General features: G+C 42.2%; 1 protein-coding gene across 1 annotated transcript in view; it reads right to left on the bottom strand.

Moving 5' to 3' along the window:
• KIF26B (kinesin family member 26B) overlaps positions 1–16,913 on the bottom strand; it is a 497,333-nt gene that overhangs the window by 54,265 nt on the left and 426,155 nt on the right. The window contains exon 10 of the mRNA XM_081224649.1: positions 7,523–7,682. Within this exon, the coding sequence (XP_081080775.1) occupies positions 7,523–7,682 (160 nt within the window). The remainder of the gene's footprint in view (positions 1–7,522; positions 7,683–16,913) is intronic.

Genomic DNA, 16,913 nt, shown 5'->3' with positions numbered 1-16,913 from the left:
TTGTCTGCTGGAGGTGCCCAGAGTATGGGATTGGGACTGTTGGGTTCTGATTCAGCCCTGCCAAGTGGCTTAGGTTCTGGAAGGGAGAGTTCTTTCCCGTCCTCATCTTCCGTATTTCACTTTCCTCACTGTCACAAGTATCTGGCTTCACTGTCACAGAAAAGGTGAGGCCAGGAGATGACCCTGAATGGACAGCTGGACACAGGTGGTCCCACGCCTGGGACTCACGCTTTCAGTTACAACCTACTGCACATATTTAAGCTTCGCAGATACATTAGATCCATTGTCTGGCCTCATTTGTTATTTCAAGAGATACTGATTGAGCACCACCGCATTCCGGACACTGTGTTAGGACGTGGTGATATACCAGGAGACAGTGGAGTAGCCCTGTTGCCTACCAGCCGTGTAGACATGGACAAGTCACTTCCTCCTCTTGTTGCAATTTCTCCATCTGTAGTACGAGTACGACCATAGTAGTATCTATGCCATGAGGCTCTCGGTAGGATTAAACACCCAGGAAGCATTTAGAGCAGCTCCGGATGCACAGTAAGGAAACGATGACACGAGCTGTTGTCACCACGCTCACACCGTGGAAGAGCCCTCACCCAGAGCTCACATATGCACACGCCAACCATCTGGATCCGAGCTGGAAACCCAGAAAACAAGTAACGGAAACGAGTTTTTCCTTCTCCCTATGACCCAGCAAGTCCATAAATCAGGAATCTCTAACCCCTTGGAAAGAAGGAGAACAAAGTTCCCATCCTTCTTAATGTCCTTTTTTTTCTTTTTTTTTTAATATTCATTTTTGGCTGTGTTGGGTCTTCGTTTCCGCGTGAGGGCTTTCTCTGGTTGCGGCGAGCGGGGGCCACTCTTCATCGCGGTGCGTGGGTCTCTCACCGTCGCGGCCTCTCCCGTTGTGGAGCACAGGCTGCAGACGTGCAGGCTCAGTAGTTGTGGTGCACAGGCTTAGTTGCTCCACAGCATGTGGGATCCTCCCGGACCGGGGCACGAACCCGTGTCCCCTGCATCGGCAGCCGGACTCTTAACCACTGCGCCACCAGGGAAGCCCTCTGCCCTTTTATTTACTTCTTCTCACAGGAGGAAAAAGGTCTGACTGGTGGTGCTGGTAAACACGTCCATGGGCATGTACAGCCCAATGCTGTCTGTTTTTCTGTCCCCCTGTAGGTCACACACATCCCTCCTCTTGAGCCATGTGGCTGTATGGGTAAGGGATTGCTCTGCTGATCCAATTCTGCCCATTCCTGAGTCCTGGGGTCTATGTTTGTGGGGGGATAGGCGGAGACCTCCTTCCACTCTGCTAGGATTCAGCAGATGGAGAATTTTAATTCCCAACCATACTCTTGTATCTATTTGCCAACTGGTTCAGAATCTGGAGAGAAGAGAGTCTGATTAGGACTCTCAGAAATTGAACATAAAGGAAGAAAACCTCTTGAAAAGCCAAAAGGGAAATGAAGAAACCTCCTGATTTCTGCTCAGTCCTAAAACCATAAGCTCATTATCCAAGAGGGACTAGCGTGGTAGACAAAGAAAAATATATGCCATGGCTTTGCTACCAAGGATCATGACTGAGTTGGGGGCCTAACAATCTGCTCTGTGAGGGGGCACAAAGGGGTCCTCCTGGGAACAAAAAGGATGATGCGCACAGTTTATGTGTCAAACCAGTGGTGGAGGGACCAATGCTTGAACCCAGGGCTTGTGATCCCAGCCGATCCCCAGACAGCCTCATTTCTCCCTGAGTGACCTGCATGTTTCTGTGATAAACGTGGCAGAGTTCATTTACTGGTAGTTGATGCCTCAACTCTTAAGAAAATAATAGCAATCTCTGAAAATTTTCATAATTATATGTGAAGATACCACTGGCCAGGGAAGCAAACAGAGGTAGGAGGGAAGGATGAAAGGAAAGAGATGCTAAAATCTCATACAAAAGAGACTTATGTGCTGGTGATTTTCCGAACTTACTTTCTCTGCATCCTAACAGTCATTAAAATGTATAAAAATGGATATTTTTGAAGCAGCAACACTAAGAATTATCATTGCTGCAGTTGCTTGGCAACCTGAGACTTTGGTTATTTTATTTCTAAATAGGGAATGCTATAAACTGGTATCTGGAGTTTGTGCAAATAGTTCTAAATTGATGTTCTCCCTGTAAATCAGGAGGAGATAATACAGCATTAATGTACATTTAAAGGTGGCTAAATTTGCATATGTATGTGTCTCATATCACACACACAAAGATTCTTACACAGAGCTTCTCTCCATTACATGCTATCTTAAGTAAATCTGGAGAATTGATATTCTTTTGCATTTTTCCTGGAAAATATCTATTTAATTTCATTTTGTAAATAATATGCATTTGAGTCACGAGGAGCAAACCTTTTGTCGCCTGTGTGAGTCAGGGGAACTGAGTACTGTAGCTCATATTGGTCATGAGCTCCTTTCTCTAGCTTCCCAGACACTGAGTGGGTTTCCAGTTCTGAGAAAGCAGAGACAAACCCAGTGTCTAAATGGCTACCAGGGGAAAATATTTTTCAAAGCAAGGCATGGGAATGTCCACATTCTTCAGAGATGCAAGCCCTGTAAAGGCCTTATGAAATCTTAGGCCTGCAGGTTCCAGCACGGATGAGAAGAGTTGTTAACATTTTGAAAAAGTTGCCTCTATTTACAAACTGTCATTTCTCCACAAGTCACCAACTTGAATTTGAGTCTCTAGTGATGCTTGCTGGTTTGAATGAAATGCTGTGCTCTGATGCTGCTTTTCTCTCTTTTTTTTTTTTTTTTTTTTTTTTTTTGCGGTACATGGGCCTCTCACTGCCGTGGCCTCTCCTGTTGCGGAGCACAGGCTCCGGACGCGCAGGCTTGGTGGCCATGGCTCACGGACCCAGCCGCTCCGTGGCATGTGGGATCTTCCCGGACCGGGGAATGAACCCGTGTCCTCTGCATTGGCAGGCAGACTCCCAACCACTGCGCCACCAGGGAAGCCCCACTGCTTTTCTCTTAAACGTGACCTGACTCCTCACTAGGGCCTTAGGAGGAAAAGTGCTCCTGTTCCAGATCCTGATGACAGGCATCCTTATCACTTTTGGAGAACAACCGCTTCTAAAGTGGACCCTGCAGTGGTGTTTGCCTGCAGACTGAAGCTCATGACAACAAACTGCCTCAAGCTCCACCTGCTTCTCCAGAGAGAAGAAGGGCACGAGGAAGTCAGCTGCCTGAGCCCCAGAGTATGTCAGTGACAGATTCCAAAACACAAGGATTTGGTCTTGGTCTGAACCACAGACCAAAACCATAAAAGAAAGGCATCGAGCACCAATTCGATCATGGGATTGTTCATGCAGAACCATGCTTCAAGCTACTTGGGAATAGCATCTCAGACAGACACAACACGAGAGGGTCACAGAATGACTTTCCATGACCTCTTGTTCAATGGAAGCCAGGACATGATAACATATCTGTTGTTTAGAAACAGAGGACAGCATCTTGTTGGCAAATAATCAAATAGACCATTTGACCTATTAAAGTAATTATTTATCCAAATGGAATAACAGTTACAAATGAAGGAAAAATGTTTCAGGCTTAAAGTAAGTGTGAAGGGTATGCTTCACCTTACGAGACACCTAAACGGGACGAAAAATTCTATTTCGAGAGAACTGGGTGGTCGTTAGAATTTCCAAGTCTCTGGAAAGACTGTAGTCCTGCAGATCAGCTGGGACATAACAGAACTTTAGCCAAAGCTAAGTGCACACTGCCAGATTCTTGTGGTGGCCCTTCTGGGCACCAATTCTAGTGGTGTGTGCCCGCAACACTTGTTTTTGGCATGGGAATTCATTTCGACGTCTCTGCCTAATTTTTCTCATCTATCGAAGGGAAGGCTCCTACAACCTTACTGCCCAAGAAGTGGTGAGGAATAGCAAATGGCTGAGTGACGGAAGGAAATTGGCAAATGTACTGTCAAAACGCTTAGGACTATGACAGCTTCCCCTAGACAAGAGGTTCCCCAAAGTTAGGGAGTTTTGTGTAGCCTGTCAGTGCAGAACTGACTAGGAGGTTGGAGCCCTTGGTGGTCTCCCTGCTGTCCCCAAATGCTTTTCTGAATGGTGTCACCATTTGGGATTGATTTATGGCACTTGGATTGGTCAGCGAGCCTGTGCTACGTCGTGGCTGAGGCTGGGAACCTGTTCTGCACTTGCATGTGTCATATCTAAAGGCAATATCATTTGCAAAGTCAAAACCATTGAGAGCACACCTAGGGTACCCGTGGGAGCACCTGTGATGGGTAATGAATACAAACTCGCTTTCAGGCTTGCTCACGTGACAGAGTCTGGCACGATGATGAAGAGAAACGAGGACAGGCTACACCCCCTCTGTGCATATTCCAGTTAATTTCCCAGAAGCAAACACAAATGATGCAGGTTCCAAGCACAGAAGTGTCCAGGGTGACAAACATGAGTGGGCTTTTGTGTTTTGGAAGGGTGGGGGAAGGTAGTGAATGTGGAGTTTGGTTTTCCGTTTTTTTCCTGTAAGTGAATAGGAGTAAGAGGAAACTGCAAGGGCAGGAAATCCTTCGCCGTCTTAGGAACCTACTGCAAAGACAAGGTTTAACATGGGAAAGGTGTTTAGTACGCTAACAAATGCCATGTGATGTGGCTTTGGAGCGCTGACTGAACTGATAAAAGAAATCTGGGCCATCCTGCTGTGCTGAAGACCTCATGCTGTGCAGAGCAAAGGCAGCTAATATATTACAGAGCTTGATGAGGTTGGGGAGAGTGGATTGGCAACAAACTGCCAAGGTCTCTGAGGCTGTGAAAAGTGATGCGGTTTGATCCTGCCACCAGCTGGCTGGGTGATTTGAGTTAATCTTTGCCTTATCTTCTGTACCTCGAAAGAAGACAGTTTCTATTTGATTAATCACTTTGCAAATGTATTTGCAGAACCAAATATTGAATATATGCTGTGGCTGAGAATCTGAAACAATATTACAGCAAGGGTCTTTGAAAGCTTACACACAATGATGAGCATTAAGGACTGAGGGCTGATAGAACTGGCTGTACAAGTGCACTGCCAACAAATGTTTTGGGGAGGACAGCACCGGCCGCATGGCCAGGCCACCATGTTTCCTGGCATCAAGCAGTGGGCAACTCTGCAAGATCCCTAGAAGGATCCTGATGGTGGGGACAACTCTATGCCTGTGTCTTACATAGACACCAATTTATGTTAAGTCTGTGCCGACTTCAGACATAGAAACACTTTAATCACCACTCCCTCGGAGCCAGAAGGGAAGGAAGGAAACTGAAGCAGACAGATGTCTGCAGAGAATAGTGAGTGGAGTTTTCACACTTGGTCAGCCCTCCCAAGTGGGCAGGTCGTTGTGGCTAGCTGATGCTAGATATGTTTAATTTAACAAGAGACCTTGAACTACTAATAAAAACAATTCTTAATGTTTCCCTTTAGGTTTATAATAAAACCCTACTGGAACTGAAAGGAAGTTACTTTATCTAAAGTAAAAGTAATTTCATATGCTTGCATTCACCCATCCCTCCCACCATCAATTCAACAAATATTTATTGAAATCATAAAAGCATGTCACTTTACAGAAATAATGTGAGAGATATATAAGTAAAATACATAATCAGTGACCTCATAAGGTGGTATTTTTAATTTTGTCTATGCCATGATCTATTAAGTTATTACATTAATGGACATGGTTCCCTTTTTATGGACAGGGAAACCAATGAGGGCTGATAACTCTTTCCTTTCTAAGATCTCCAACCTTGACAGTACCTCTGCAGACCTTTATTTTTCCCTCCCTCTCTTCTCTCTTTCCTTTCCTTTCTTTCTTTTCTTTCTTCTTTCTTCCTTCCTTCCTTTCCTTCCTTCCTTCCTTTCTATCTTTTTTCTTTTCCTCCCTCCCTCCCTCTCTTTCCTTTCTTTCTTTCTTTCTTCCTTCCTTCCTTTCTTTCTTTCTTTCTTTCTTTCCTCTTTCTTTTCCTCCCTCCTGCTTTCCCTCCCTCCCTTACTTCCTTCCATCCTTCCTTCCTCTCTTTCTCTCTTTCCTTGTAATCACAAGTTGACTTTATTCAACTGTAGAAATGATACTGAATGAAACTATATAAACCTTCTACTTGATTTTTTTCTTAGAGAAAAGAATCCTCACAAGGGGTAGAAAAGCCATTTCTGGGTTTATCCTAGGATTCCAAATTTCAAGAATTGAGACAGACAAGATTATAATCTCTATTTAATTTCCTAAAGTAGTCTAGTAATGGGCTTCCTTGGAGAATAAAGGCACAGTGTTGGCATCAACTTAGGGCAGAGGGGAAGGAGAACTCAAGGACTTGTCCTGAACCTCAGCTACTGTAGAACAAACTGCCCACTTACCCTTTCCGTCCTACACAACAGTAATTTGTATTTTGTAGGATCCTACAGATTAAACAAAAATGATTCAATGTACTGTATATTTGCTTAATCCTCAAGGCAATGCTGTAAGGTAGATGTTATTTCCATTTAAATAGGTGGGGATAGGCTCAACCACATTATCATTATTGGTTATTGACTATAGTGTTACACATTTCACAAAAAACTTTCATACACATATCGCTCTGAACCTTTTATCCTTGTGATATAGATAAGATATACAGCTATAACCCTCAGTTTATGAGATGTGAAGGAAGGTTCAGATAGCTAGTAGAAGGTGCAGCTGGACATTGGCAGGGCCTGAAAAAACAGAAGAGTACCCATCATCCCATCATCACATTGTCCAATGACAAAGATGAGTTGGGGTGATGGTGGTGAGGGATGGCTCCAGGGCTGGGTCATTCATGAGCACAGATGATATGGCAAGTCTTTGGCTATTCCAGACATAGGAGTAATTCTAATTTCATCTTCTTGGAGCAGCAACAGAAAGAGGAAAAGGATCTTGGAAGTGAAATAAACATCTGCATAGGATGGTGGGTGGTAATTCCCCAAGCTTTTTAAGTTCTCCTAAATAGGACTACCAAATAAAATACAGGATCCCCATATAGCTCATGCAATACTGGGGGGATGCTTATACTAAAAAATATTTGTTGTTTATCTGAAATTCAAATTTAACTGTGTATCCCATATTTTTATTGGTTAAATATGGCAGCCCTATTCCTAAGGGAAGGGTAATTCAATCTTATGCCCCTTGCTCTCATCACTATAAAGCATCTGTACAATGGTGACAATAATCTACCAATGGCAATTGTGATTGGAGACCTCAACTGAGATAACTTCTTATTATTTCTGACTTGAGCAGCCTAATGTTAGCGTTGGGGTAAATTTAAATATTTCCATAGCTTTTGAATTTGGAAGATCATGCATTACACAATTGTTAGTGAAGTCTGGTTTCTGGCACTGAACTAACAATGTGGTCCATACTGTACCTCTGTAGTACAACTCTCCCCAGATGACACTGGACAGAGAATCCCACAAACAGCCTTCACACCACGCTTTCCTCATCCCATTCTTGAGTAGAAGAGTCACTTACTTGTATGGGATGTGTTTGCTGCCATTGACGAGAGCCAGGATGACATTGCCCAGAGCAGACAGTGAGAGGCACAGCCCTGAGCCTCCTTCCCGATTTTTGCTAAGAGCTTTCACACAGCTGCCAAGATCAATGAGGTGCAGGCGGCTGCGGCCTCCAGACACTGTCACAGGAGAGAAGACAAGAGAAGAAAGAAGTGGTTAAGTTCTGGCAAACACTCATCTGTCCTTCATATAGCTCCTTGGGAAATCTGATGGGAAAAAAGAGGAAATGAAAGGTTGAAGTTCATGGCCTAGTAGGAAACCCCACAAAATTATGCAGGGGTAACAAATAGCATGGTCCTCTTAAATTCTGTCCACCACACATCACTGATCTTCTAAAACCTACTGATATTCCTACTATAAATAAATGAATAATTCATGTAGGCTAAATTAGATGAAATTTCACAGAGAAGGTAAATGTCTACATTTACCTTCATCTTCTGTGTGTAGCAGAATTCTGAAATTGATCATATTAAAACATAAATAGCCCATAAGTCATTATCTGCTTTGGTTGACTGTCATAGAGACCGTGACCTAAAGCTCAGCCAAGAATCAGGTTGATAACCCAAAGTAAAACCAGGAAGAATTAATAACCAGGTGCAGAGTCAGGGAAGACCCAGGTATTTGCTGAGTATCTGCCAAGTGCCAGGTGCTGCACAAACAGTCTCATTCAGTTCCCCTGGGAAAATCACAAACTTGTTCATGAGAACTTCCACTTCTGGCCTAGATGAAGTAACAGGGACCAGATTTTTCCTCTTACCTGAGACAACCAAAAACTGAACGAAGTGTGTAAAACAACCGTTTGCAAGACACTAGACATCAAACAGCAAAAGACAGTGATCCTGGAGAGGTGGGAAGTAAGGGAGGTGAGTATTAGCCATTTCCCAGCTTACTGCACTGAGAGAGTTTTCGGGCCATGGCTCAGAGAGACGGAACTCAGGTGGAGCCTGGCAGACTCTCTGAACTGAGGAGCTAGAGCTGAGAGTCCAGGGAGGCCAAGGTAGCAACATTTCCAGGACAGAGTGCTGGAGAGGAGAGAATTCTGGAGATTTTTAGTAGGTCTACTCAAGTATTCAACCTAGCACTGATCAGCACAGAGTGATGAAACTACCCATGGCTGGGGAACTAACCACTGGAAAAGATTAGAAGTAATAGTGCACAGGACTCACACAAGGCCAGGAATAGTGCTTGTTCTCAACAGCCAGACTAGAAAACCTCAAGATTCACAGGGCACTGGGTAGGGTACCCACAAGGGTCTGGCTTCAGTAGTCAGGAACACTTAGCCCTAGACTGAGAACTGACTGGGTTCCACCTTAACAAATCTTAAAAGTAAGGCCATAAAGGATCAAACTGTTTCTAAACAACTGCATCCCCAAACAAAGCTTAAAAACATTTAAAAAATATAGAAATGTCCAGCACCCAATCAAAAATAACCAATCGAAAAGAACCAAGAAAATGAGACCTATAATGAAGAGATCATTGAAACCAACCCAGAACTGACATAGATATTAGAATCAACAGAGAAGGACATTAAAACAGTTATGATGGCATTTCAAACATTAAAAACGTTAAATAGGGACATGGAATGTATTAAAAAGATACAAATTGAATCTTTACAGATAAAAACTATATTGTGTGAGATGAAAAATACACTGGCTGGGATTAACAGCGTATTAGACACTGCAAAAGGAAAGATTGGTGAATTTGACAAAATAGCAATAAAAACGATCCAAGATGAAGTACAGAGAGAAAATTTTAAAACAAACAACCAAAAACTGATTTTCAAAAACAGCTATAGGAGTACTTCAAGTGTGTTAATATGTGTGCAATTGAAGTCCCTGAAGGGAAAGACAAAGAGGGTGGTGCAGATAAAATATTTAAAGAAATAGTGGTCAATACTGTCCCAAATTTAATGAAAACTATAAGCCCACAGATCCAAGAAGCTCAATGACCCCTAGCTCAAGAAACATGAAGAAAACTACACTAAAGCACATAACAATTAAATGGGTTAAAACTAGTGATGATGAAAAAAATCTTGAAAATAGCCAGAGGAAAAAAATTATGTTACATGTAAAGTAACAAAGATAAGATGATGAAGACTTCCGGGGAAGATGGCGGAAGAGTAAGACGCGGAGATCACCTTCCTCCCCACAGATACACCAGAAATACAGCTACACGTGGAACAACTCCTACAGAACACCTACTGAACACTGGCAGAAGACCTCAGACCTCCCAAAAGGCAAGGAATTCCCCACGTACCTGGGTAGGGCAAAGCGGAGAGATTCCCGCACAGAGGATCGGTGCCAACCAGCTCACCAGCCCGGGAGGCTTGTCTGCTCACCCGCCGTGGCGGGCGGCGCTGGGAGCTGAGGCTCGGGCTTCACTCGGAGCGCAGGGAGAGGACTGGGGCTGGCAGCGTGAACACAGCCTGAAGGGGCTAATGCGCCACAGCTAGCTGGGAGGGAGTCCGGGGAAAAGTCTGGAGCTGCCGAAGAGGCAAGAGACTTTTTCTTCCCTCTTTGTTGCCTGGTGCACGAGGAGAGGGGATTAAGAGCGCTGCTTAAAGGAGCTCCAGAGACGGGCGCGAGCCGCGGCTGAAAGCACGGACCCCAGAGACGGGCGTGTGACGCTGGGGCTGCTGCCGCCACCATGAGGCCTGTGTGCGAGCGCAGGTCACTGTCTACGCCCCCGTTCTGGGGAGCCTGTGCAGCCCGTCACTGCCGGGGTCCCAGGATCCGGGGATGGCTTCCCTGGGAGAACGCACGGTGCGCCTCGGGCTGGTGCAATGTCATGCCGGCCTCTGCCGCCGCAGGCTCGCCCTGCACTCCGTGCCGCTCCCTCCCCCCCACCGCCTGAGTGAGCCACAGTCCCCGAAGCGGCTGCTCCTTTAACCCTGTCCTGTCTGAGTGAAGAACAGACGCCCTCCAGCGACCTACATGCAGAGGCGGGGCCAAATCCAAAGCTGAGCCCTGGGAGCTGTGAGAACAAAGAAGAGAAAGGGAAAACTCTCCCAGCAGCCTCAGAAGCAGCGGATTAAAGCTCCACAATCAACTTGATGTACCCTGCATCTGTGGAATACATGAATAGACAACGAATTATCCCAAATTGAGGAGACAGGAGTCAGTGCTGTGCCTCTGAGGTGGGAGAGCCAACTTCAGGACACTGGTCCACAAGAGACCTCCCAGCTCCACATGATATCAAACGGCGAAAATCTTCCAGAGATCTCCATCTCAACACCAGCACCCAGCTTCACTCAACGACCAGCAAGCTACAGTGCTGCACACCCTATGCCAAACAACTAGCAAGACAGGAACACAACACCACCCATTAGCAGAGAGGTGGCCTAAAATCATAAAAAGTCCGCAGACACCCCAAAACACACCACCAGACGTGGACCTGCCCACCAGAAAGACAAGATCCAGCCTCATCCACCAGAACACAGGCACTAGTCCCCTCCACCAGGAAGCCTACACAACCCACTAAACCAACCTTAGCCACTGGGGACAGACACCAAAAACAACGGGAACTACGAACCGGCAGCCTGCAAAAAGGAGACCCCAAACACAGTAACATAAGCAAAATGAGAAGACAGAAAAACACACAGCAGGAGAAGGAGCAAGATAAAAACCCACCAGATCTAACAAATGAAGAGGTAATAGGCAGTCTACCTGAAAAAGAATTCAGAATAATGATGGTAAAGATGATCCAAGATTCTATTTCCCAGATCCAAAATCTTGGAAATAGAATAGACAAAATGCAAGAAACAGTTAACAAGGACCTAGAAGAACTAAAGATGAATCAAGCATCGATTAAAAACACAATACATGAAATAAAAAATACTCTAGATGGGATCAATAGCAGAATAACTGAGGCAGAAGAACGGATAAGTGAGGTGGAAGATAAAATAGTGGAAATAACTGCTGCAGAGCAAAATAAAGAAAAAAGAATGAAAAGAACAGAGGACAGTCTCAGAGACCTCTGGGACAACATTAAACGCACCAACATTCGAATTATAGGGGTTCCAGAAGAAGAAGAGAAAAAGAAAGGGACTGAGAAAATATTTGAAGAGATTATAGTTGAAAACTTCCCTAATATGGGAAAGGAAATAGTTAATCAAGTCCAGGAGGCACAGAGAGTCCCATACAGAATAAATCCAAGCAGAAATACGCCAAGACACATATTAATCAAACTGTCAAAAATTAAACACAAAGAAATCATATTAAAAGCAGCAAGGCAAAAACAACAAATAACACACAAGGGAATCCCCATCAGGATAACAGCTGATCTCTCAGCAGAAACTCTACAAGCCAGAAGGGAGTGGCAGGACATAATTAAAGTGATGAAGGAGAAAAACCTGCAACCAAGATTACTCTACCCAGCAAGGATCTCATTCAGATTTGATGGAGAAATTAAAACCTTCACAGACAAGCAAAAGCTGAGAGAGTTCAGCACCACCAAACCAGCTTTACAACAAATGCTAAAGGAACTTCTCTAGGCAAGAAACACAACAGAAGGAAAAGACCTACAATAACGAACCCAAAACAATTAAGAAAATGGGAATAGGAACATACATATCGATAATTACCTTAAATGTAAATGGACTAAATGCTCCCACCAAAAGATACAGATTGGCTGAATGGATACAAAAACAAGACCCATATATATGCTGTCTACAAGAGACCCACTTCAGACCTAGAGACACATACAGACTGAAAGTAAGGGGATGGAAAAAGATATTCCATGCAAATGGAAATCAAAAGAAAGCTGGAGTAGCAATTCTCATATCAGACAAAATAGACTTTAAAATAAAGACTACTAGAAGAGACAAAGAAAGACACTACATAATGATCAAGGGATCGATCCAAGAAGAAGATATAACAATTGTAAATATTTATGCACCCAACATAGGAGCACCTCAATACATAAGGCAAATACTAACAGCCATAAAAGGAGAAATCGACAGTAACACAATCACAGTAGGGGACTTTAACACGCCACTTTCACCAATGGACAGATCATCCAAAATGAAAATAAATAAGGAAACACAACCTTTAAATGATACATTAAACAAGATGGACTTAATTGATATTTATAGGACATTCCATCCAAAAACAACAGAATACACATTTTTCTCAAGTGCTCATGGAACATTCTCCAGGATAGATCATATCTTGGGTCACAAATCAAGCCTTGGTAAATTTAAGAAAATTGAAATTGTATCAAGTATCTTTTCTGACCACAATGCTATGAGACTAGATATCAATGACAGGAAAAGAGCTGTAAAAAATACAAACACATGGAGGCTAAACAATACACTACTTAATAACGAAGTGATCACTGAAGAAATCAAAGAGGAAATTAAAAAATACCTAGAAAAAAATGACAATGGAGACACGACAACCCAAAACCTATGGGATGCAGCAAAAGCAGTTCTAAGAGGGAAGTTTATAGCAATACAATCCCACCTTAAGAAACAGGAAACATCTCGAATAAACAACCTAACCTTGCACCTAAAGCAATTAGAGAAAGAAGAACAAAAACATCCCAAAGTTAGCAGAAGGAAAGAAATCATAAAAATCAGCTCAGAAATAAATGAAAAAGAAATGAAGGAAACGATAGCAAAGATCAATAAAACTAAAAGCTGGTTCTTTGAGAAGATAAACAAAATTGATAAACCATTAGCCAGACTCATCAAGAAAAAAAGGGAGAAGACTCAAATCAATAGAATTAGAAATGAAAAAGGAGAAGTAACAACTGACACTGCAGAAATACAAAAGATCATGAGAGATTACTACAAGCAACTCTATGCCAATCAAATGGACAACCTGGAAGAAATGGACAAATTCTTAGAAATGCACAACCTGCCAAGACTGAATCAGGAAGAAATAGAAAATATGAACAGACCAATCACAAGCACTGAAATTGAAACTGTGATAAAAAATCTTCCAACAAACAAAAGCCCAGGACCAGATGGCTTCACAGGCGAATTCTATCAAGCATTTAGAGAAGAGCTAACACCTATCCTTGTCAAACTCTTCCAAAATATAGCAGAGGGAGGAACACTCCCAAACTCATTCTACGAGGCCACCATCACCTTGATACCAAAACCAGACAAGGATGTCACAAAGAAAGAAAACTACAGGCCAATATCACTGATGCACATAGATGCAAAAATCCTCAACAAAATACTAGCAAACAGAATCCAACAGCACATTAAAAGGATCATACACCATGATCAAGTGGGGTTTATTCCAGAAATGCAAGGATTCTTCAATATACACAAATCAATCAACGTGATACACCATATTAACAAATTGAAGGAGAAAAACCATATGATCATCTCAATAGATGCAGAGAAAGCTTTCGACAAAATTCAACACCCATTTATGATAAAAACCCTGCAGAAAGCAGGCATAGAGGGAACTTTCCTCAACATAATAAAGGCCATATATGACAAACCCACAGCCAGCATCGTCCTCAATGGTGAAAAACTGAAACCATTTCCACTAAGATCAGGAACAAGACAAGGTTGCCCACTCTCACCACTCTTATTCAACCTAGTTTTGGAAGTTTTAGCCACAGCAATCAGAGAAGAAAAGGAAATAAAAGGAATCCAAATTGGAAAAGAAGAAGTAAAGCTGTCACTGTTTGCAGATGACATGATACTATACGTAGAGAATCCTAAAGATGCTACGAGAAAACTACTAGAGCTAATCAATGAATTTGGTAAAGTTGCAGGATACAAAATTAATGCACAGAAATCTCTGGCATTCCTATATACTAATGATGAAAAATCTGAAAGTGAAATCAAGGAAACACTCCCATTTACCATTGCAACAAAAAGAATAAAATATCTAGGAATAAATCTACTTAAGGAGACAAAAGACCTGTATGCAGAAAATTATAAGACACTGACGAAAGAAATTAAAGATGATACAAATAGATGGAGAGATGTACCATGTTCTTGGATTGGAAGAATCAATATTGTGAAAATGACTCTACTACCCAAAGCAATCTACAGATTCAATGCAATCCCTATCAAACTACCACTGGCATTTTTCACAGAACTAGAACAAAAAATTTCAAAATTTGTTTGGAAAAACGAAAGACCTCGAATAGCCAAAGCAATCTTGAGAACGAAAAACGGAGCTGGAGGAATCAGGCTCCCTGACTTCAGACTATACTACAAAGCTACAGTAATCAAGACAGTATGGTACTGGCACAAAAACAGAAAGATAGATCAATGGAACAGGATAGAAAGCCCAGAGTTAAACACACGGACATATGGTCACCTTATCTTTGATAAAGGAGGCAGGAATGTACAGTGGAGAAAGGACAGCCTCTTCAATAAGTGGTGCTGGGAAAACTGGATAGGGACATGTAAAAGTATGAGATTAGATCACTCCCTAACACCATACACAAAAATAAGCTCAAAATGGATTAAAGACCTAAATGTAAGGCCAGACACTATCAAACTCTTAGAGGAAAACATAGGCAGAACACTCTATGACATAAATCACAGCAAGATCTTTTTTGACCCACCTCCTAGAGAAATGGAAATAAAGACAAAAATAAACACATGGGACCTAATGAAACTTAAAAGCTTTTGCACAGCAAAGGAAACCATAAACAAGACCAAAAGACAACCCTCAGAATGGGAGAAAATATTTGCAAATGAAGCAACTGACAAAGGATTAATCTCCAAAATTTATAAGCAGCTCATGCAGCTCAATAACAAAAAAACAAACAACCCAATCCAAAAATGGGCAGAAGACCTAAATAGACATTTCTCCACAGAAGATATACAGACTGGCAACAAACACATGAAAGGATGCTCAACATCTTTACTCATTAGAGAAATGCAAATCAAAACTACAATGAGATATCATCTCACACCAGTCAGAATGGCCATCATCAAAAAATCTAGAAACAATAAATGCTGGAGAGGGTGTGGAAAAAAGGGAACACTCTTGCACTGCTGGTGGGAATGTGAATTGGTACAGCCGCTATGGAGAACGGTATGGAGGTTCCTTAAAAAACTACAAATAGAACTACCATATGACCCAGCAATCCCACTACTAGGCATATACCCTGAGAAAACCATAATTCAAAAAGAGACATGTACCAAAATGTTCATAGCAGCCCTATTTACAATAGCCCGGAGATGGAAACAATCTAAGTGTCCATCATCGGATGAATGGATAAAGAAGATGTGGCACATATATACAATGGAATATTACTCAGCCATAAAAGGAAATGAAGTTGAACTATTTGTAATGAGGTGGATAGACCTAGAGTCTGTCATACAGAGTGAAGTAAGTCAGAAAGAGAAAGACAAATACTGTATGCTAACACATATATATGGAATTTAAGAAAAAAAAATGTCATGAAGAACATAGGGGTAAGACAGGAATAAAGACACAGACCTACTAGAGAATGGACTTGAGGATATGGGGAGGGGGAAGGGTAAGCTGTGACAAAGTGAAAGAGCGGCATGGACATATATACACTACCAAACGTAAGGTAGATAGCTAGTGGGAAGCAGCCGCATAGCACAGGGAGATCAGCTCGGTGCTTTGTGACCGCCTGGAGGGGTGGGATAGGGAGAGTGGGAGGGAGACGCAAAAGGGAGGGGATATGGAAACATATGTATATGTATAACTGATTAAATGTTATAAAGCAAAAAAAAAAAAAAAGAAAGAAACATCTCAAATAAACAACCTAACCTTACACCTAAAGCAATCAGAGAAAGAAGAACAAAGAAACCCCATAGTAGAAGGAAAGAAATCATAACGATCAGATCAGAAATAAATGAAAAAGAAATGAAGGAAAAGATAGCAAAGATCAATAAAACTAAAAGCTGGTTCTTTGAGAAGATAAACAAAATTGATAAAGAATTAACCAGCCTCATCACAAAAAAAAGGGAGAAGACTCAAATCAATAGAATTAGAAATGTAAAAGGAGGAGTAACAACTAACACTGCAGAAATAGAAAGGATCACGAGAGATTACTACAAGCAACTATATGCAAATTCTTAGAAAAGCACAGCCTTCTGAGACTGAGCCAGGAAGAAATAGAAAGTATAAACTGACCAATCACAAGCACTGAAATTGAAACTGTGATTAAAAACTTCCAACAAACAAAAGCCCAGTACAGACGGCTTCACAGGTGAATTCTATCAAACATATAGAGAAGAGCTAACACCTATCCTTCTCAAACTCTTCAAAAATACAGCAGAGGGAGGAACACTCCCAAACTCATTCTACGAGGCCACCATCACCCTGATACCAAAACCAGACAAGGATGTTACAAAGAAAGAAAACTACAGGCCAATATCACTGATGAACAAAGAT

This window comes from Mesoplodon bidens (genome assembly GCF_964165515.1).
Source record: "Mesoplodon bidens genome assembly, chromosome: 2".
NCBI lineage: Eukaryota > Metazoa > Chordata > Mammalia > Artiodactyla > Ziphiidae > Mesoplodon > Mesoplodon bidens.
This window is presented reverse-complemented; position numbering and strand designations above follow the sequence as displayed.